Genomic DNA, 23619 nt, shown 5'->3' on the forward strand with positions numbered 1-23619 from the left:
TGTATATGTTCAGTTGTTTATTCATATAATCTATCCAAGGCTGTCTATTCTTTTCCATTATTCTGTTAATTTTTGCTGTTTTGTAGTTTTTTATTAAGTATCAAATATGTCAGATTCCTTGTTTTACTTTTTCAAAACCTCCACAAAGCATTTTCTTTTTTTTTTTTTTTCACAAAGCATTTTCCCAAAAAATCCTCACTTGCTAAGTTTCAAAAGGTAGTTATACTTTGACTTTTAATTAGGACTACAATAACCTATATATTACTTTTGGAAGGTTAAAATTTTTACATTATTATGTCTTCTTATCCATAGCTAATTCAAGTGAGACAAAAAATTCTGTAATTCTTCATTTGCATATGAAATCCAATAGAATCATGGATGTATTTCATAATCATCTGAAAATGAAAAGCATATTTTAATCAAATATACTTGTTTGAACTCATTTACACGTTTGCTCAAAGTTTTGGTGTATCAAAACTTTTATCAAATTTTTGATATATGGTTTTAATAACTTAACAGTTTGTTTTATTTTTTTTAAATTTTAGGATTTGGATGAATTACCTGAGTCAGTTCTTCACTGCATTAACATCATAAAGAATAAGAGTAAAACTGTTGAAGAGCTCATTCTTCAGGACTTGGAAGATACTGATATTTTAAGTAAGTATAGTTTTTATCTGTTTGACAGATAAGTTTTTTGTAAGCATGAATAATTTATAACTTAGAAAATTATACTGCTTGAAGTTTTTATTATCTGCTGTTATATACATGTATGTGCAGTTCTCCCAACTATAATATCTATAATATACTGGATTGTTAAATTTATTATAATCCATGTATTTTATTTTCCGTACAACTTTCTTTACATGTCCAATAAATACTAGCCACCAACAGTTTGTTTTACCAGCCCTAATCAGTTGATTCTTGAACAACACAGTTGGTTTGAACTGCACAGGTAATTTATGTGCAGATTTTTTTAGTACAGTATTGTAAATAGATTTTCTCTTTTGTGTGATTTTCTTAACATTTTTATTTCTCTAACTTTCCTTATTGTAAGAATACAGTATATAATACATATATAAAATATATTAATAGACTGTTTGTTATTAGTAAGCCTCTGGTCTACAACAGGCTATTAGTAGACATGTTTTGGGCAATCAAAAGTTATATGCAGATTTTTGACTACGTGGGGAGTTGTCACTCATAACCCTCATGTTGTTCAAGAGTCATCCTTACTTTGCATTAAGGACAAGGAAATTAGTGACAGGAATATTTTAGAAGTATTAGTTTATACATTTTTTGAGAAAAACATAATTTACACCAGAAAACTAACAATTTTTAAAAGATTTTATTTATTCATGAGAGACAGACAGAGAGAAAGAGAGACAGAGAGGCAGAAACACTGGCAGAAGGAGAAGCAGGCTCCATGCAGGGAGCCTGATGTGGGACTCGGTCCCAGGTCTCCAGGATCATGCCCTGGGCTGAAGGCAGCGCTAAACCGCTGAGCCACCTGGGGTGCCCAGAAAACTAACAATTTTTATTTGCTTCAACTGAGCAAATTTACTTCTTGGAATTATTCTAAGAATAATAGAATGATCAAAGATTTAATTAGAATTAATCATGGCTTGATTTATAATTAAAAATCACAGCAGCCTAAATGTTCAACGGTTCTCAGTGTGTCCAACAACATTCATTAGAAAAGATGGCTTAGATAATATTTAATGAAATAAAAATATTCATGATATAGCATTTAAAGTTATTATAAAAATCAGTTTCATTTATGCAAATATGGGTACATATTACAATGTGGGTATTCATAGGCATTCATTCAACAAATATTATTGTGTGAAAGGACCTGTTTCAGCTATTAGAAATGACAAATACCCACCATTTGCTTCAACGTGGATGGAACTGGAGGGTATTATGCTGAGTGAAGTAAGTCAGTAGGAGAAGGACAAACATTATATGTTCTCATTCATTTGGGGAATATAAATAATAGCGAAAGGGAATATAAGGGAAGGGAGAAGAAATGTGTGGGAAATATCAGAAAGGGAGACAGAACATAAAGACTGCTAACTCTGGGAAACGAACTAGGGGTGGTAGAAGGGGAGGAGGGCGGGGGGTGGGAGTGAATGGGTGACGGGCACTGGGGGTTATTCTGTATGTTAGTAAATTGAACACCAATAAAAAATAAATTAAAAAAAATAAAATAAAAGAGAAAAAAAAAAAAGGACCTGTTTCAGCCACTGAGAATATAACAGAGAACAAAATAGGCAAAAGTCTGCTTTCCTATTCTATTTATCCAGTGTGGAGAGATAGACTATAAACAAATAAATATGTAATATTTTAATAATGATTACGTCCATGAAGGAAAAAAATTAAGATAGGGGATAGAGATTGGAGGTTGCTGTTTTAGATAGGGTAAGTCAGGGAAGTCCTCTCTCAGGAGGTGATATCTGAGCAATGACTAAGAAGGAAAACCACATGGATGTCTCAGCAAATGAGAAGATGAGCCACATGGATATCTAGAAAGCCAGTGTTCCAGAAAGAAGGCTCTGTGAAGCCAAGGCACAGATCATCTGGGGCTCAGATCATATAGAGCTTTTATAGATCATGATCTGGATTTTGAATTCTACTCTGTGTATGTGAAGGTTTTTGCATAAGGAGTGATGATATCTGACACATTTTTAAGGCAATTATTCTAGTGATTACATAAAAAAGATAACCTGAGGTAGCAAGAGTCTACTACAAGACTGTTGTAATAGTATGGTTAGAGATGAGAGTGATTGGAGTGGAAATGATGAAAAATAGGCATATTCTAGAAACCATTTTTAAAGTAAAAAGAACCAAAAGATCCAAAAGGATGGATTGACACAAAATGAGGAGAGGAAATTGACTCCAAGACTTTTGTTCTGAGCACTTGTGTGAATGGATATATAGAGACTTACTTTATGTAGATGCTTCAAGTTTTGGCAGTGATTATCTGTAGTTGAGTTATAGGGGATTTTGTATATATTAAAGTTTATACAATGAAAATATATTATAGATATATTGGCAATTATATAGCCTAATTAAGAAAAAATAAAACGAAACACATTGTAAAAAATTAGTTACATGAAAAGTTATATAACTATGAGTCTAGCAGTGGTTTAGAGATTATGAAATCTCCTGTATAGTTCTGGTCAAATAAGTTTGTTAGTCTCAATAGAATATTTTTCAAAGAAAATTATAATTATCAAAATTGCTTCAAAAAAGTGGGAAACATGATTAAATCAATAATCTTGCAAGAAAGTGGAAAAAGTTTCCTTCTCAAATGTCCTTAGAAATTAGTATGAGTTTTAAGAAAAGGAAAAAAAGAAATGAGTATGGTTTTACAGTTGAATTCTTACAATCCATAAAGGATAAACAAATCTGCAGTTTATATACTATTTCATTTATAAAAATTTGCATATTTCAAATACAAATATAAATCTGTACAAGCATAGCATACACACAAAAGTAACCAGAGGCTAATTTCACTTACAAATGTAGATATATTGGTTAGGGCTCTTAGTTGTAGACAGAAACTATTTTAGCTGATTTAAGCAAAAGGGTTTTGGGGATGTTTGTGTGTTTGTTTTATTGGTAAAGGTAGAAGTTTTGGTTATTTATTGCTGAAAAACAAACTGAGTGGTTTAAAATAACCATATTATTATGGTTCTGTGGGTTGCCTGAGCTTAGCTAGGCAATGCTTGCTTGAATTTCTGTATGCATTCACAGTTAGATGTTGAATAGGGACATGGTTATCTGAAGTCTTTAGTGGATTGGAATTCCAATTGGCAGAACCTAAATCACCCTTAGAAACCTAGTTTCAAAGGAATCTGGAGAATGTTATTTTTGCTTTTCAACCCCTCACATGGGAAAGCAGGCTGGTGAAACTGTGAATAGGTGTTGAAGAAGAAAATCTGTAATGTCTGAAAAAATAGGTGTGAGTAGTTAGTTACCAGCAAGATAGTCATCCGTGAACAACAGTTTACTGTTAATGAAGATTACCATGAAAGAGCACATTGGTTAAATACGGAAAAAAAATAACTGCATCTGCACAGAGGATAAAAAGACAATAAAATTCAACAAAAACTCATAAAATCAGGAATGAAAGCTCACTTCATTCATGTTAGTAATTATAATCTTTTAAAATAAACATACTTTTATTAAACTGTGTTTATTGCTAGTTTGTGGCAGTAGAATTGAACCTTTATTGATTTCTAATCCAGGTGTCACTGCAGTATCAACTTCAGTCTAGAATATGAAAGATGATCAAGAGAGTGCTTTATAAATTTGTCACTTTTATTTTTAGAACAAAGATTACAGGTTTTCTCTGTTCTTTATTTTTCATTATTTTCCTATTGTTTTGAGTCACTCACCAAGAATATACTATAATAGAATTTGAGATTAAAGTATAATGAAAGAATTTGAGATTTTAATATGTTTTACCCTACTCTAATATTTAAAGCTATAACATTTTTTTCCCCTCTAGACTATAGTTATAGAGTTCCTAATAATCACATGCACTTAAGGATAGAATTATCAACTGAACATAAAGAAAATCCGGAACAGTTAATAAAGGTATATGATCAATTTTTGACTGAAAGTACTGAATATTATAGTTAGAAATTTACCTTTGCCTCTTTTGAAGGATGACAGTTCACTGATTGGGACGGCTGGGTAGCAGAGTCCTTTAAGCGTCTGACTCAGTGACTCTTGGTTTTGGCCCAGGTCATGATCTCAGACCTGGGATGGAGCCCCATGTCAGCATGGAGTTTGCTTAATATTCTTTCTCCCTTTGCCCCTCCTCCTGGTGTGTGCACTCCCATTCTCTCTCTCTCTCTCTCTCTCTCAAATAAATAAATGAATCTTTAAAAAAAAAAGATAAAATTAACCAATTAAAAAATTTAAAAATTAATTATTTTTAAGCAAATCACTTTTGGCTTTATGGTTTACTCTGACATGTAATATGTAACAACTCAAATTTCAATTTAAAAAATATTAGAAATAGTGATCTGAATCATCAGTACTTGGAAATTTAAAATGCATGTAGATAAAACAGTAGGACTATATTATGTGATATTTTCCCCTAAAATCTCCAAGGGAAACAATGAATATAATGTTTATTACCCTGCTTAGGAATCTACTATGTTCCTAGTAGACTTTAAATATCCCATGGAAATTTTCAAATAGAACATCTTGTTAGTTTAAAGAAATTAAATATAAATACTCCTATAGAAGTAAGAGTAAAGGAGAGCCTAGCATTTTTGGTTAAAACCTCCAGAAATATATTTGAGAAATTTCTTCTACAGGTTCATCATCTTGGACTCATTTTACTTCTCATTTTACCAACTATCTCTAATTTTACATAACTCCTGCTTCCTAAGATGTTTAACATAATTTGAAAATTGCATATAAATATATATGTGTATATACACACAAATATATATATGTATATATATGTCTCTTACTCTCTTTTTTGGTAACAGATTTGAAATATTAATTTTGAATGATCATATTGCTACTTCATTGAAATAGAGATCCTCTATCTTTCCAACTAGAATTAGGTAGAAGTCTTGGAAAAGTATTCATCAACATTATGACTTTTGCATAATTCAGGTTAAATTAGAGAATAATTCTCTTTTTAAACATAGGTATTAGCTATTTATATATAGAGCAATCACTTATTAGATCATTAAGAAATATGGAAATGTATTAGGAAGAACACAAACATTAGTATAGACACTTCGAAATGATTTTCAAGCTTTTTTTTGTTTTGTTTTTATTTGAATATAGTTGACACAATTTTACATTAGCTTCAGGTATACAGCATGGTAATAAAACATCTCTATACATCATGCTATGCTCACTAGAAGTGTTGCTACCATCTGTCACCATACAAGGCTATTACAGTATCATTGACTATGTCCTAATGCTGTACCTTTTATTCTCATACTTAGTCATTTTAGATTTTTAACTTGACATATTTTTAAATGATTGCTTTACTCTTTCTTTACTCTTTCTTAATTATTGGTACTCTTTTAACCTCTTAGATGTTATCTGAAATAGAAAAAGAAGAATTTCTGAGGAGTAAAATCCATTGTGATAGTCCTGATTCTATTCCAGAGCCTGGTTCTTATGATTTGCCTATGGATGAACATGTTTTGCCAGGTGAGCCAAACTGCTCAATGATATTTTTGATTATTTTTATGTGATTGACCATAGTTATCTGAAAAAAATTTGGACAGTTTTCTTTTAGCATTTAGAAAAATATAATCATGATATTTGAAAATTACTATGCCTTTATGCCTTGTTTAATTTCATATTTTCATAGTTTTTTATGCCTCCTACATTAACTGGGTTCAAATATTTTTAAAATTATTTAAATTTAAAATCAATATGTATATATAGAGAGATGGCTGAAACATATATGCCCAGCCTTGGATTTTTTTTTTTTTTTTTAGATTTACTTATTTATTTTAGAGAAAGAGAGAGAGAGAGAGAGCAGGGGGAGGGGCAGAGAGAGAGGGAGAGAAGCAGACTCCCTGCCAAGCGGAGAGCCTGAGGTGGGGTATCATCCCAGGACATTGAGATCATAACCTGAGCCAAAACCAAGAATCAAGAATTAGGGGATCCCTGGGTGGTGTAGTGGTTTGGTGCCTGCCTTAGGCCCAGGGCACGATCCTGGAGACCCGGGATCGAATCCCACATCGGGCTCCCGGTGCATGGAGCCTGCTTCTCCCTCTGCCTATGTCTCTGCCTCTCTCTCTCTCTCTCTGTGACTATCATAAAATAAATAAAAATTAAAAAAAAAAAAAAGAATCAAGAATTAGATACTTAAAAAAAAAAAAAAAAAGAATTAGATACTTAACTGACTGAGCCACCCAGGTGCTCCCAGCCTTGGATTTTTAAGTATCCTTTAACTATATTCCCTTAGCTACAACACACACACACACACACACACACACACACACACACACGTTTTTTATTAAATTTTGTGGTATAGTTTAAGTCAAGTTGTGATTTCTTTATTGACGAACTTCCTTGTATATGACTACAATAGAACTTCCCTGCATATGACTGCAACAGAATTTTTATGTGTATTCAAACATGTATTTTTTTTGCATATTATCATTTTTACTTTCGTAATACATTGCCCTTATTTCTTCATTTCAAAATTACTTTTATACTTTATATTAGGTCACTTTTGAGAGTTTTTTTTAAATAAGATTTTGTTTATTTATTCATAAGAGACACAGAGAGAGAGAGAGAGAGGCAGAGACACAGGCAGAGAGAGAAGCAGGCTCCATGCAGGAAGCCCGATAGGGGACTCAATCCCGGAACTCCAGGGGTCATGCCCTGGGCTAAAGGCAGACTGAGCCACCCAGGCATCCGGAGAGATTTGCTTTTAAGAATAATAATATTTGGGCAGCCCTGGTGGCTCAGTGGTTTAGTGCCATCTTCAGCCCAGGGCGTGATCCTGGAGACCTGGGATCGAGTCCCACGTCAGGCTCTTTGTATGGAGCCTGCTTCTCCCTCTGCCTGCTTCTCCCTCTGCCTGTCTCTCTCTCTCTCTCTCTCTCTCTCTCTCTCTCTCTGTGTCTCTATGAATTAAAAAAAAAGAATAATAATATTTCTCTTCATGAATACAGATGATGCTGATATAAATTTTGGATACTGTGAAGTGGAAGAAAGATGTAGGCAGTCTTTTGAGGCATGGCAAGACAAGCAGAAAGAACTGGAAGACCAGGAGAAAGAAACTCTCAAAGCTCAAAGAGATAGAGAAGAAACGCAATTTCAAGAAGAAGAAGAAAAGAGACATTGCTGGATGAAACAATTTGAAGTTGAAAAGAAGAAATTAGAGAATATTCAGAAGGTAAAGGGTATTTTAAATTTTTTTTGTTTTTTATACATTTTTTCTTTAAAAATTTTTTTACTTTAAATTTGGTTTAGTTAACATACACTGTATTATTAGTTTCAGAGGTAGAATTTAGTGATTCATCAGTTGCATATAATACCCAGTGCTCATGACTTCAGGTGTCCTCCATAACGCCCATCACCCAATTACCCCATCCCCACTCACTTCCCCTCCAGCAACCCTCCGTTGGTTTCCTGTAGTTAAGAGTTTCTTATGATTTGCTTCCCTCTCTGTTTCCATCTTATTTTATTTTTCCTTTCCTTCCTCTGTGTTCATCTGTTTTGTTTCTTAAATTCCATATATAAGTGAAATAATATATTTTTCTCTGACCCACTTATTTTGCTCAGCATAGTACCCTCTAGTTCCATCCATGTTGTTGCAAATGACAAGATTTCATTCTTTTGAAGGTTTAGTAATATTCCATTGTATGTATATATATATATATACACACATATATATGTATGTTATACACAATATACACAATATATAATATATACAGTATATGCAATATACAATATATACATATATGTATATACACACATTCATCTGTCAATGGATATCTGGGCTTTTTTAATACACTTTTTGAATTGGTAACTACTTCTGAATAGTACTGATGCTTTTAGATTATGGTATGGATTGAGCTCTATTCTATGGGGTTTACTCCCTTTTTTAAGATTTTATTCATTTATTCATGGAGAGACAGAGAGAGAGAGAGAGAGATAGGAAAGAGAGAGAGAGGCAGAGACACAGGCAGGAGAAGCAGGCTCCATGCAGGGAGCCCGATGTGGGACTTGATCCCTGATCTCCAGGATCAGGCCCTAGGCTGAAGGTTGCGCTAAACTGCTTGCTGAGCCACCGGGGCTGCCCCCCCCCCGCCGCCCGCTTTTTAAAGATTTTATTTATTTATTCATGAGAGACACAAAGAATCGGAGACAGAGGCAGAGGGAGAAGCAGGCTTCATGCAGGGAGCCTGATGTGGGACTTGATCCCGGGACTCCAGGAACACACCCTGGGCCAAAGGCAGGCACTTAACCGCTAAGCCACCCAGGCATCCCAAGTTCTCCTGATAATTGCAGCAATTGACTGTAGTAACTATTTCTATGGACTTCCTGATTAGTTTTCATTGAATTTATTGGAATTCAAAAATTTATTTAAATTTAATTTTATAAATTTATTTAAATTAATTAAATTAATTTATTTAAAAACTTATTAAAATTCATTGAAATTTCAGATGCTTCTTTGGATCTCCAGGGCCCCTAGGGTCAATGAAATTACGAAGATTGTCCTAGAAAGGCTGATATTTACACATGAACTGTTGCTTTTTCATACTCTTCTAATCATATAAGAATGCAACAGAATTTTCTAGATCATGAAGTGTCCTTGCTATGTGGTCTAATGTATAGCAATTACATAAAACATAATTGGTTGTAGCAGTTCACCCATGTAGTTAATGCTCTGTGCCTTGCTCCCATAATTGAGCAAATTCCTGGGACTAGAAATTTTTTGGTATAAAGGAGTTTTTGTTTTTGTTTTTGTTGCCTCTTAAACCTACCCCAGGTGGTCCACATCTCTAGATCATGGTAGTGGTATATTGAGAAACTGGTGGATTTTTAGGACCTCACTTTATGGCCATCAGGATCCTTAGAATGTGTAGATAACAAGCAGGAGTGACTTCTCGGTCTTACATATTACCCACATTTACTAATTTTGAGTGTTGCATATAGAGAACATTGACATGTGATCACAGAGGCAGTCTAATGTATTCTCACTGTCCATGTTGAGTACATTTCATTTCCTGATTATATATATAAGCAATATACATTAGACCTAGTTTGCCTGTGGCTTTTTCTAGTAGTGTGAACTATAGATCATTAGCTTTCCTTTTGTTATATTTTCCTTTCCACAGACCAGATTAAGTGGTTATTTCCAAAAGTCAGAAGCTTTACTCTAGACTGGCTTTAATATAATATAGGTTATTGTAGTAGTGCCATCTTATGTTTAAATGCATCATTGCTATTGATTAGTAGTGGTGTTTTCAGGCTAAGAAAACATCTGACTTTTAAATTCTGTTTACCTAAACTACCATTTTTAATTGCTTTAAAACAAACAAACAAAAACATGGACTACCTCAATGACAAAGCATTCAGCTATGTGCTTAGATGACAAAAGAGATCTAACACCTGGGCCCCACCTTCAAAGAATTCTTAGTTTCTGAACTAAGTAATTTGTGCTTTATCATAAAATTATAGTTTAAAATACTTTAATGAAATCTTAAATGTATGCTTTGTCATGCCTTGGGGCTTAAAACATTACCAATGGGATCATGCCATAATTTTATAAAGATGGATTGTAAATTTGTAATTTACTTACTTTTAATAGTTCTTTTCTGTGTCCTTTGTTAGCTTCCTGTTCCATTCTCCCAAATAGTTATTGTAAATTTCTTTCCTAAAGAGTTCTACCTAACTTCTCCCTCCTCATTATTGGCAAGTGATCACATAACATTTTTGCATCAATTGCGAACTTCTTCTTAATCCTCTATCTAGTTTGCACCAACCTCTGTATTCACTTTGCTTTTTTTTCTTATCCTTGTTCCACACTCAGTAGGAAAGGTTTCTTCTGCTAAAGGTTAGCTTTCCCCATTCTGCTCCATATTCTATTATTTTTCAGTTTACCCCTACTTTTTTGATTGTTTTAGTTTGTATGCTGAAACACTCCTGTCAACTTCCTCTTGTTGTTTATAAGCAAATTCAGTTTTCCCATCCTAGAAACAAAACAAAAGAAAAATCATTGAGATTACCTTTGTTCAAAGTCTTACTTTAGCTGCTTCTTAGCTCTACTTATCATAGGCCTCCTAAAGGGTAATTTTTGCTACATTATGTCTTCATCTCTCGTTGAATCCCAAACCTACTAGGTATATATCACCACCATTTGACTAAATGAAACTTCTCTTGACAAAAATAACCAGTGATTTATAAGTTTCCATACTCACATATTCTTTTTCAGTTTTTATAGTGTCCTCTGTAGCATTTTATGCCAATAAGAATTTGATTGTTAACCATTTCTCTTTTCCTTGACTTCTCTGTGAATACACCACCTTGATTCTCTGCTTCTATGTTTGGCAGTTCCTCCTTTATATCCATTCTAGCCTTCTCTGTCTCTGTCTCTCTCTCTTCTTAAATATGGTACTATTAAGGATTTCTTTCTTTGTCCTTTTTTCTTCATATACTTTCTCGATAATAGTTACAACCATAGCTGTTCAGAAACAAATCTATATTTATAACAAAAAATGAACTACATAACTCTCCTATAAGTTCTTGACACTCAGAAATTAATGTGTCTAGAACTGAGGGCATTGTCTTTCTAAATTGTGCTTCTCCTTTGGTACTTGTTATTTTGATGAGCTACACTAGAAAGGTAGAAAGATAAAGACCATCTTCAGCTCTTCCCTCTAATAGTTATATTATCCATCTTCTCATACACTCACCTGTTTACTGTTATTCTGTAGTTCAGCATGTCCTAGCTTGGCTTACTCACTAAAGTCTCTAGTTGATCTCTCTACTTTTGGTCTTGTATTCCACAAACTCACTCACCATAGTGCTGTCAGAAGGACTTATTTCTCTGCTTAATTCTCATCCTATAAGATTATGTCCAGGGGATCCCTGGGTGGCTCAGCGGTTTAGCGCCTGCCTTCGGCCCAGGGCGCGATCCTGGAGTCCCGGGATCGAGTCCCACGTCGGGCTCCCTGCGTGGAGCCTGCTTCTCTGCTTGTGCTTGTGTCTCTGCTTGTGTCTGCTTGTGTCTCTGCTTCTCTCTATATATATCTTTCATGAATAAATAAATAAAATCTTTTAAAAAAAAGATTATATCCAAAGAAATATTCCCATTTCCTTTATTTCAGACAGTTGGCTATTTGTAGCAGTTTCAGGTTGACGTTGTCTTTGTATCTGTCCTCAGGCCACTCTATCTACAGAAAGCCCTCCTTGATTCTTACATGGGCTTGTCTAATACCTACCTCATTGATCTCTTTAGGACTCCTTGGCTTTCTGTCTTTAACTCTAATGTATGCATTTAATTTTCCTAAAAACAGAGCTACAATCATTTTCCTAGTTGAAAACATTTAATAAATGCCTTCAATACAATCTTCTATGTGCAGCTTTTCATGATCTTCTAGTTATAGCACCTTTTCTACTGTGATCCTTGATAGTCTTCTCTTGTGATAAATTTACCCTGCTAAATTTGAGGTAATATGCAAACTTGCAATAGAGTTCCCATATGAAAGGTAAAATTTTAGAGGAAAGGATCTTGTTTATTCTGCAGATCCTTAACAAAATAGATACTAATCAAGAAAATCATTATCCACTGAAATGTTGGATTATGTGAGTTAAATTGGGATGGCGTGGAAAGAAAAATTGTAATGCAAAACTCATCTCGCAAATATTATTTGTAATTTTTGCATTGCCAACAGCATATCTAGCCAATGCATTTTATTATGTGAATAAACATTCTCAAATAACATTCCCAGGTTGCAAACATCTTTATGTGCTCAAAATGGGAACACTAGATATCATTTATGTGATACTTTATATTGAGATTAAAGTTGTTATCCCAGTACTAAAAACAGAGAATCATTGGGTGAGTTATTAACTTTAAATATGTTTTTACAAATATAAGTTGTAAGAATTGAATATAAAGAACATAATGTTATTTGATATTTGAATATAATAACTTAATATTACCATATGTTCAGCAAGAACAGGAGAAGATGAATGATGAACTCAATAAAGAAGAGAAAATATGGAAAGAGAAATTTAAACAACATGAGGTATCTATTTCTTGTTCTTGATCATTACAATAATCATTCTTTTTTGAAATAAATTATTATACTTGAAATGGACATTTTTTAAAAGATTTTATTTATTCATGAGAGACAGAGAACGGCAAAGACAGGCAGAGGGAGAAACAGGCTACCTGTGTGGAGCCTGATGCAGGACTTGATCCCAGGACCTCAGGATTATAACCTGAGCCAAAGGCAGATGCTCAACCATTGAGCCACCCAGGTGCCCCTGAAATGGACATTTTAAAATAATATTGCCTACCTTATATAGGATTTAATTTATTAAAGCTTTAAAAATTATAATCAGAAATTCTCTTTGAAATACAATGTCCTAAAATTAAAATAAACTGGTTTAGTGAGTGAATATGCTTATATAAAATTATAATTCTACAGTTTTTTAAGGTTTTCCTCAAATACTTGCTGAATTTTATTTTATTTTTTCTTGCTGAATTTTATTGATCTGTTTACTTTTATTTTAGGACTCTAGTGATAATGATTTTTTTCTCACCTAACTCCAAATGATCTAATTTAATGCAATATATGCTTATCAGCTCTCTTAATAGTTGAGAAAGGATAAAATGTGTGACTAAGCTAGTTCTTCATATTGCTCATATGTATGTTTTACCTTGCCTTCATGGTATCATAAATGTCACCAAGTCTATTGCTTTTGCAGTCTCTGTGCTGGCTCTGGGAGTCTCCTTTATCAGACCTCCTATCTCAGAAAGTTTGAAGTCCTTTTCTCCTACACAAATTTTGGCTTGTGGTTTCTCTTGCTTTTTTTCTATCTTCAAGGAATTCCTCAATTTACATCTGAGTGGCTTACTATAGCTATAATATTAGAATATCAACTTATTAACATGATCAAAACTCTCAAATATTTTAAAAGATTAATATACTTTAAAAGAAATAGCTTTACTTCTTTGAAGTGAATTTTATAGTAGCTTCATCTTGATTCAATTTTATTACTTGTTTGTAGCCTATATTTTAGATGTTATTGTAATAATATCTTTATGCTGACTATTTATCTTACTTTAGGAGTTTGTTTATTTTAGTATATTTTTTATTGGAGTTCAATTTGCCAACATATAGCATAACACCCAGTGCTCATCCCGTCAAGTGCCCCCCTCAGTGTCCGTCACCCAGTCATCCCAACCTTCCTCCCAACTCCCTTTCCACTACCCCTTGTTCGTTTCCCAATTAGGAGTCTCTCATGTTCTTTCTCCCTCATTGATATTTCCTACTCATTTCCTCTCCTTTCCCCTTTATTTACTTTAGGAATTTATTAAAAACTTGCATTTACAAATGGAAGAAGAAAGAACAAGATTTAAAGATCTACAAGAAAAAGAAAAAATGCGCTTATTAAAACTGCAGCATAATGCAGCTGTAACAATCCAAGCTAAATATAAAGCATTTTTGGCCTTCCAAAAATATGCTCCCCTCATAAAAGAACGAATAGAAAGTAAGAAAAGGAAAGCACAAGAGTGGAAAGAAAAGGAAGCAAAAATACGACAGATGGAAGAGGAAAAACGAAAAAGATTGGAGGAGGAACAAAAGATAGAAGAAGAGATAAAAAAGCAGAAGCAGGAGGAGAGGAGGAGGAGAGAAAAAGAATATGAAGAAAAAAAGAACATCATGAGAAGAGAAAAAGAGCAACTGCTAAACAAAGAAATATTAAGATTAAGAGAAGATGCAAGCAAACAGGCAATAATAAGTAGAGCATTAAAGAAAGGTGAATATAATATCAAAAGTTTAACTGTTGAAGATACATCAAAGAATAAAGATGATATTGCCAAAATGGTAGAGGATGAAAAGTCAAAGAAGTGGGAAGATGTTTGCCTCCGGCTACTTGAAAAATCAGATAAAAGAGAAGATGTAGGTAGGCAGCTTGTATTAAAAGAATCAATACAAATGCAGTCAAAAGATTCTACTACAAACCAGGCAATTTTGGTAGAAATTGAAGTAAAAAATGAGAACTTGGCAAAACAACAATGCTCCGAAAAAATTGTCAAGGAAGAAAGAAAATGTGAAAATATAGACAAAAAAACTGAATTGGAAAACCCAGATCTAAAAGAAAATGTGAAAGAACGGTTTCAGCTGCAGGAATTAAAGTCTCAAGCACAAAAAGGGGCAAATGTGAAACCTGCCATAAATGAGAATATGAGACAAGACACCCACATAGTAATATTAGGATATAATCAAGAAATTAACAAGGTGAAAAACATTGAAGCACAAAAAATAATCAAAGATAGTCAACAGAGTAAGATACAAAAAGAAAAAGAAGAGATATCAGAAGAGAATGGAACGTTATATGAAGAGAATAATATTCCAGTGATTTCAATGAAGCAACAATCACTAAAATTAGAAAATCCTGAAATTATAGGAGAAAAGGTAATACAAGAAAAAGAAATTGACTTAAAATCCAAAGAAACTGAGAAGAACCCAAAAGGCAATACTCTGAATAGTGCTGTGATTTTTAACAGTAGTGATTCCATGATAAATATAGAAGGCAAAATAAACGAGCAAGATTATATTTTAGATAGAAATGCTCTTTGTGAAGACATGGGTAGTTGTAATGCAAAAAACTCCTTAGTTTTTAAAGGAATAAACTCTCTTAAGTCTCAACCTAAAGAAACCTCCGAAGAATGTGATGAAAATAAAGGTGAATGTGAAAGTGTTGTGACCTCTTCTTTACCAAAGCCAACACTTCTATCTTCTATTGAAGAAAAGAGGCTAGCTTGGATAAAATCATTTAAACCTTGGTTTGAAATTTTCAAACAAAATCAACAAAAGAAAATTGTTAAAATGAAGAGACCTGTAAAATGCCCAGTCAACATGATGCCTCCTTTGAATACACTAGAAATTCTTCGATGTGGCCCTTGGAATACTCTACAGCAGGTACTTTATAACTTTATAATATTTTTTCATATTTAATTACAATTGGTTCTCTAAAATATAACTAAAAATATCAGTAGGGGGCACCTGGGTGTCTCAGTCCCTTTAGTGCCTGCCTTCGACTCAGGTCATGAACCCAGGGTCCGCATCTGGCTCCCTTCTCAGTGGTACCTGCTTCTCCCTCTGTCCCGCCCCCTGCTCGTGCTCTCTCTCTCTCTCTCTCTCTCAAGTAAATAAAATCTTTAAAAAATTATTCTTTCATAAAAAATATCAGTAGAAAAAATATCAGTAGAGGACATATTTTGTATCCAGGAATTTTGGGTCTTAATTGCTGAAATTGCTGATGAATTATTGCCCCATTTGAGAGGGGATGTATTTAAAAGATCTCCTTGATTAAAATTATTCAAGGTATTTTCTCCCTCAGTGTAGCACTACAAAAAGCTTTGATTTATATCTTGAAGCCATGTTCAAGGGTCCTGTAGCCATTATTAAGCTTCTAAGAGTGGAGACATCTGGGAATTTAGTGTTGAATTAGAGTAGGAAATTCCTAAATTGACATTCAGTTAATTTGCTATAGTCTTGGGCACAATACCACCTACTGGCACCTTTTGGAATGTAATGGATTTCTCTGTACCTGACAAGGGCTGTGAAAGAAGGGCTTACCATAGAAGACTCTAGAATTTCTATGTGGAAACATAGTTAGTCATGTGCTATATAAACACAGTGCATATAGACCTGAAATATGAAATAATAATCACCAACTGCTATGAATTGTTTATGTTTATAAAGCCTATATTTTCAACTAAAATTAAGATAGAAACTAACGGGCGCTGGGTGGCTCAGCCTGTTAAGTGTCTGTCTTGGGTTCAGGTCATGATCTCAGTGTCCTAGGATTGAACCTCCAGTTAACTAGGCTCCCTGTTTGTCCCTCTCCCTTCGCCCCTCCCCCGACTCATGCCCTCTCATTCTCTCTCTCAAATAAAATCTTAATAAAAAAGAAACTAATACATGTGTAGAAGAACAGGAGAGAATATCTCAAGTAGCATGATACTAGAAAGGACTTAAATGATTAAAATACATGTATCTGGCTAGGTCCTGAAACTGAAATGTATTCAATAGAATTTATTTAGTTTTTTGATACAGACAGATGCCTAGGAAAAGAAACATTCATGTTAATATATGTGGATTTTTAAATGTATTCACTCAGCAAATATTTATCTGTCCAATATGATTGATCAATATTTGTTGTTGGACTAAAGAGACAGAAAGAAACCTCAGTCCTTGACATTATGGAGCTGACTTTGATATACAAAAGGCTTTTTTTTTAAAGATTTTATTTATTTATTAATGAGAGACAGAGAGAGAGAGAGCGAGAGAGAGGCAGAGACACAGGCAGAGGGAGAAGCAGGCTCCATGCAGGGAGCCCGATGTGGGACTTGATCCCAGGTCTCCAGGATCAGACCCTGGGCTGAAGGTGGCACTAAACTGCTGAGCCACTGGGGCTGCTGCCCACAAAGTGGCTTTAAACCAATAAATGTACTGATAAATACATTACTACAGATTTTGATAATTGCTGTAAATAAAATTTCAGGGTGTGCTCTAAAAGGATAATAAGATAGTGGGCTTTAAAAAGATCTTGGGGTGTGAAAAAGCAGTCTAAGGAACAAGAACTACTTTGAAGTTCCTCTCTCTCTCTCTCTCTCTCTCTTTTTAAGGATTTTATTTATTTATTAATGAGAGACACAGAGAAAGAGGCAGAGACACAGGCAGAGGGAGAAGCAGGCTCCTTCCAGTGAGCCTGATGTGGGACTCGATCCCAGGATTCCGGGATCACAACCTGAGCCAAAGGCAGACACTCAACCACTGAGCTACCCAGGCATCCCTGAATTTCCTTTCTTTCCTAGACAACGTATTTTTCATATCCATCAGATCTGTAGAAGTACATAGAGAGTCTCTCGTTAGCTCTTCTATTAATATTTTCTTTGGCTAGGTTATCTCTGGAATCATTCATTTTTCTACTTCCTTAAGATGTTGGTGCAGCCTTTCTGAATTGATAACTTTAGCTACTTTTATTTTGGGTAATTTTTCTTATGTATATCTGTTTGAGTTAGGAACGAGTGACAACTTCATGCCTATCATGTACTTATTTCTAAAGTAAACTGAAAGTAGAAAAATTGCAGTGTCTTCTCTTTCATCTGCTCTGTTCAATGAGAAGAGCACCAAGGAAGTTAAGATGTGTGCACCTGTCTCCTTGGTGTTTCTTCTCCTATCCACTATGTTCCTTTTGTGAAACTCTTGTCAATATATATAAAGTAAGGATTACTCCTTTTGCTTCTTAGAGCAGGTCCTCTGAAACTGTATTGTGCATACAGATCACCTGAGAATTTGTTAAAATGCTAATTCTGATTCATTGGGTCTGGTAACCAGTCTCGATGTTCTGCTTTTTTTTTTTTTTTTTTTTTAAGATTTTACTTCTTTATATGAGAAAGGAGAGAGAGAATGAGAATGAGCAGAGAGAAGCAGACTTTCTGCTTATTGCAGATCTGATGCAGGACTCCATGCAGAGCTCCATCCCAGGACCCTGAGATCATGACCTGAGCTGAAGGCAATTGCTTCACCAGCTGAGCCACCCAGGCACACCGATGTTCTGCCTTTTTGCAGGGCCCCTAGACAATGCTGGTGGTGCCCAGCCATGGATTAATAGGATTAGAAATGTAAAGGACATTGTAATTCTCTTGACCACTGCTCAAGCAACAATTTCAAATATTTAATTTTTCTTTGAAGCATCAAGTATACAGTATAAAGTTGAAAAATATTTATGAATGTGCCTCTAAATGCAGAAGTGTTATAAATGCCCTCTTGTAATGACTCTGGGAGGTGGTTTATGCTGGTGTCTTTATTCGCTACTGCTACTAACCTATGAATCTCTTCTCTGATTTTCTAATCTCTTAGCTTCATATCTTGATCTTGATCTTGATCTTGCTCACCCACTTGCTATCTTTGGAAAGCCTTTCTAGAGAAGACCTTTAGAAGATAAAAGTTTACTCCTCTAGAATTTCACCCAGTGATGAATTCATTTTGCTTATATTAATCTCTCACTTTCAGCCTTCAGCACATGAAATCGGGCCTGCCTATTTTCTATACTTCTTTACATATTGTTAGGCAATAGCAGTTTTCATGACTTGACTGTGAGGTAGATGAGTGGGAGGATGGATAAATAGATGAATAAGTAAGTCCAACTGAATGTTAATCTTATGTCCATATTACTGCTAGCTACACAGTTTAGATATAATGTATTAAAAAAGGAAATTAATGTAAAATTATTCGAATAGAATTCAATAAAGTGCTAACAAGCCCTATATCAAGTAAGATCAGGGTCCTGATTTTATTTCCGCCATTTACTGGCTGTATGACCTTGGGTGCGGTGCGTGACCTTTCTGAGCCTTCTTTAAACTGGGAAGAGTAGTATCTCCTGGATAGGATTGTTGTGTTTTAAAATAACATGTATGAAGAATATAGTCTAGAGCTCCTACTATATATAATAGTTATTGTCAAACTTGGACCTGAAGCAAAGATTATTGATAACTAACATATAGGTTTTTTTCTAGTTTTAGTGTTCTAATTCATTTCTATATTTGGTATCTTACTACTAATGATAATGTACTTTAATCATAAAAACAAGTACTAAACTAAAAGGATTTTTTATATGGCTTTATAACATGGCATGAACATTTTAGCTGTTGATGAACTTTTAGATGGAATGTCATATCCCTTATACAAAGCTAACTGTAATAAACTGGTGTTGTAATGGTACATGAGCTACCAGAAGTTAAATTCTGCTTCATTTAATCCAGTAATCATATCTCAGATTCAGTCTCTTTGCACCTGATTTTTAAAATGATATTATTTATTCAGATTAAAGAGATTTAAGTTTTTATCACTGAACAGTTGTTCTGCAAAAAGCAAAACCAAGAAGAGTCACTGCTTTCACTATTTCTGTAATTACAGTCTACCATAAGTAGACGTGTTGAATTCTAGAATAATTGAAAGTGAAATCTCTACAATTATATACCTATTTTAGGTCATTTTATGTATCAGGATCTGTCAAGAATTTAGGGGAATGTAGAAAATTGATTTGTTATCTTTTATTAAAATATAATGAGTGAGTCATAAGTTCTGTAGGTAGAACAATTCATTTTCAAGTTATGAGAGCCTGAAAATATTAGTTTTTGAAATATCTTTATATTACTCTTTATTAAGGAAAGAAATCATGAATGCTATATTTTTTTGCCACAGCAAAAAATATTTCATTCATTTATTTCTGAAATACTCAGTGAACAACTGCTATGCTCTAGTTACTCTTTTTCAGGCTGACCATGCAGTGATGAACACCTGAGTACTAATTCTATATTGACCTTAATATTTGGAATATAAAGCAGTTTTATTTATATGATTATTGCCATACATGTATCAATAATGATTAATATTAAAATTTATTTTGATCTCATATATTTGGAAAAACCTAGGGTAGGATAAATAATAAATTACCATATCATAAGGAAATTTTAAAAATAATCCATAAAAGGGAGGAGGAAATATTATGAAATGCCTCATATTCAAAAGTAGATATCATCAATGAGGTATCACTCCTATATTATAATTATTTTTTTAAGATTTTATTTATTTATTCATGAGAGATAGAGAGAGAGAGGCAGAGACACAGGCAGAGGGAGAAGCAGGCTCCATTCAGGGAGCCCGACGCGGGACTCGATCCCAGGTCTCCAGGATCACGCCCTGGGCTGAAGGCGGTGCTAAACCACTGAGCCACCCAGGCTGCCCCCCTATTTTGTAATTAAACTAAACTAGAGAAATTACCACATCATAAAAACTAGAGCCTAACAGTTTACGTAGGTGATTGTAAGCAGCATATGATTACATCAGGCAGGATAACATAAATTAGAAGGCAGAGGAATATTTCTTACTATAAAGCTGCAGTTGTGGAGTTTTTTATTTTTAAGTGCTTAGTTCTAAATAGTGTGTTCACTTTTTAGTATACAGCTAGCTTCCCAGTTACAGAATTTATAAGTTCTCTTTGTGGACAAATAAAATGGGTAAGACACAGTGGTTTTCTCGACACAAATGGATGAATATTTTTCTTTTTGAAAAACCATAAAATATAAATTTGTTTCAATGAATAACTGAGAAATTCCTGACTTAATTATGAAATGAGAAACTTATTCACCTGAAGTTTGAAAAATATTATTAGTTTTGCTACTTAAAGCAACGAGTGGACTTAATCCCTTCTTTATATCTTCATGAACATATGGTCTTCCCATTCACTTACATAAATATGTAAATTTAAAACTTTTGGTTTCATTTAATGCACAGGAAATGTACCATACAAAGAGGAGTTACTGTACTTAAAACTCTCATACTTTTTCTAGCTTTTTCTGAAGCAATAATGCTTTCAATTTCAATAGAACATTTTTTAAATTTCTGTTTTCAGGATGATATATACTAGACTCTTTCTATAAAGCTAATAATATTAAACTTGTTTTTTCAGTACATGAGAAACCTGGCCTTAGGATTTTTGATATGACAATATGAAAGTATTCTTACTATAAAATGATTTAACATATATAGTCATTTCAGTGCATGGACTCAATTATACTGAAGAACCAACATACTATATTTATTTTTCTGTCATTTTTTTTATGCGAGAGCTCTTGGGTTTAATAAGTAGAGTACTTTCAGTAATCCTGAAAATATTCCTGTTGTCCGACATATTCTTGTGCACTGTAAATGTAGTCCTTAGTATACATACCATAAAGTTGAGTACATTCTTTGATACTGAATTTTCTTTAGTTAAAAAACTAAAACCAAAATGATAGAATAATTCTTTAAGGAAAAAGCTTTGTAAAGTATTAAGAAATTAATACTTAAGAGATTATTAAGAAATCTCATAAATGTGTGGTCTTCAAAATGTTTGAAAATACAGAAAAAAAATATCGTTCACACTATGTTGTATCATAGATTCTATTGCCCTGTAATATAGTGTATATTACACTATTCAACAGTAAGGAATAATTCATAACTTTATGATTCAGCAGACATGTAATAGCTATTTTTATTACATGGTTTAATTATTATTGCATGGTCATATTTATTACAGATTCTATAACTTCTCAAACTTTGTTTGTGGAAGATAGTTGAGCCATTCTAGTTGAAGCATGGCAGGTTGGACCCAAAATCTATCCCCTGATCTATTGTGGCAGTACCCCTAGGAGATACTGTCAAATATAGATCTTAAACATCTATGTAGTACAGTCTTGAAAATAGTGCCAAAATAATTCACTCAGAAAGTGAATTTAGTGAAAAATCAGGGAGTGAACTAATAGATGATATTATTATTGCTTTTATGCATATGACTTTTGAACTTGAATTGGTCATGGATGATTACAATATTTTTCCTTTTTATGTGAGGACAAAGGAGGCCCAGATAGCTTAATTGAAAGTGCATTGTTAACAAATGAGATTTTCAATACATATCATTAGTTTTTTTGAGGAGTGTTTAAAAGCAATTTTGCAAGGCTAATATAATATAGTTTATATTTATTATTGTTAGATAATGTTATGTACTCCAATTTTCTGAATATTCTAGGTTACAACAGTTACATTTCAAGATTTGCCAGGTTGTAGTCTCTCCACACTAGCAGAGTGTCCAAATCTTCAGTTTCTGTCTCTTCAACGCTGTGGATTAATTTCTTTGCACAGCCTGAGTAACTGTAAAAAACTGAAGCACATTGATGCCCAGGTATGTCCTCTGTTCTCATTATTTATCCTATTATAAAATAGAAAATAGATTTATGTTTATATTTCAGCAATGACAATTTTGAAGAAATATTTACTATAATAACTTGTAACTCAGGTTCTGATATCTAAAGATATCAAGGGTCAAAGAAAATTTGTGAAAACTATCGAGGAAAGATAATTAGGAAAATCACTTATCTGTATTTGCAGATGATATAGCTATTGTGCTTTTTTACTTTTTGCTGTATGACAAATGACATTACTTAGTAAATTAAAACAACTACTATTTTATTTGCTCATGGTTCTGTGGGCTGGCCGTGAACTGAGGCCAGGCTTGTCTGGGTGTTCTGCTTCATGTTTTGTTGACGGGGTCTCTTGTGTAATTTGAAGCAGGGGCTAGAATGTCCAAAATGCCTTTCTTATTTGTCTGGTGCCTTGGGAATTTGGGATTTCAATCTCTCTCTCCGTGTGTGTGTGTGTGTGTGTGTGTGTGTGTGTGTGTCTTCCATTTGGGGGCTTCTCTAGAGTGGCCCAATCCCAAGAGTGAGCATTCTAAAAAGATAAGCTCCAGTATGCAAGTGTTTATTAAGCATTTGCTGACACCATGCTAGCTATTATTCATTCTATTGGCCAAGCCTGAATTTCTATGGGAGGGGACTGAGCGGATGTGTGAATATTGGGTTGTGAGGTTTATTGGGTCCTATCCAAGTAACAATCTACCATAGTCTACCCCCTGGCCCCTAGAAGTCACATCCTTCCCACATTCAAAATACATTCATGTCCCAGAGATCCCAGAGTTTCATCATCTTGTGGCATCAAGCTTAGACTTAACGTGCCAAGTTTTCTCATCTAAATCAGATCCAAGTAGAGATGATCTGCTCAGATAGAGTTCTTTCAACCCACAGATCTGTGAGATAAAATGAAAAGTTACCTCCTCTCTTCCTGTCCCCCCCCACACACACTGATATATAGTGGTGAGATAGGCTTGATTAATTACAATAGCTATTCTCATTCGAAATGAAAGAAAACAAGAAGCCCATAGCATCCCTATTCCATAGCTGAGCACATATCATCATTTCCTTAATAAGGGCTCAGTTCTGCTCCATGAAAATGGTTTTCTATGACTCCTGGTTCTGCCCACGGG

General features: G+C 34.0%; 1 protein-coding gene across 18 annotated transcripts in view; it reads left to right on the forward strand.

Annotated features, from left to right (window-relative positions):
- The window catches only part of LRRIQ1 (leucine rich repeats and IQ motif containing 1), a 214825-nt gene that overhangs the window by 5054 nt on the left and 186152 nt on the right, over positions 1-23619 (forward strand). For 17 of the 18 annotated variants that reach the window (XR_005370433.1, XR_005370432.1, XR_005370429.1 and 14 more), the window contains 7 exons: positions 546-657; positions 4514-4602; positions 6075-6192; positions 7674-7897; positions 12687-12761; positions 14049-15668; positions 22327-22479. Coding sequence is in view for 10 of the 18 variants with exons in the window: in XM_038558575.1 (XP_038414503.1) it covers positions 546-657; positions 4514-4602; positions 6075-6192; positions 7674-7897; positions 12687-12761; positions 14049-15668; positions 22327-22479 (2391 nt within the window). In the remaining 8 variants the exon portion in view is untranslated. The remainder of the gene's footprint in view (positions 1-545; positions 658-4513; positions 4603-6074; positions 6193-7673; positions 7898-12686; positions 12762-14048; positions 15669-22326; positions 22480-23619) is intronic. The other variant, XM_038558582.1, reaches the window with a different exon arrangement.

This window comes from Canis lupus, chromosome 15, assembly GCF_011100685.1.
Source record: "Canis lupus familiaris isolate Mischka breed German Shepherd chromosome 15, alternate assembly UU_Cfam_GSD_1.0, whole genome shotgun sequence".
NCBI lineage: Eukaryota > Metazoa > Chordata > Mammalia > Carnivora > Canidae > Canis > Canis lupus.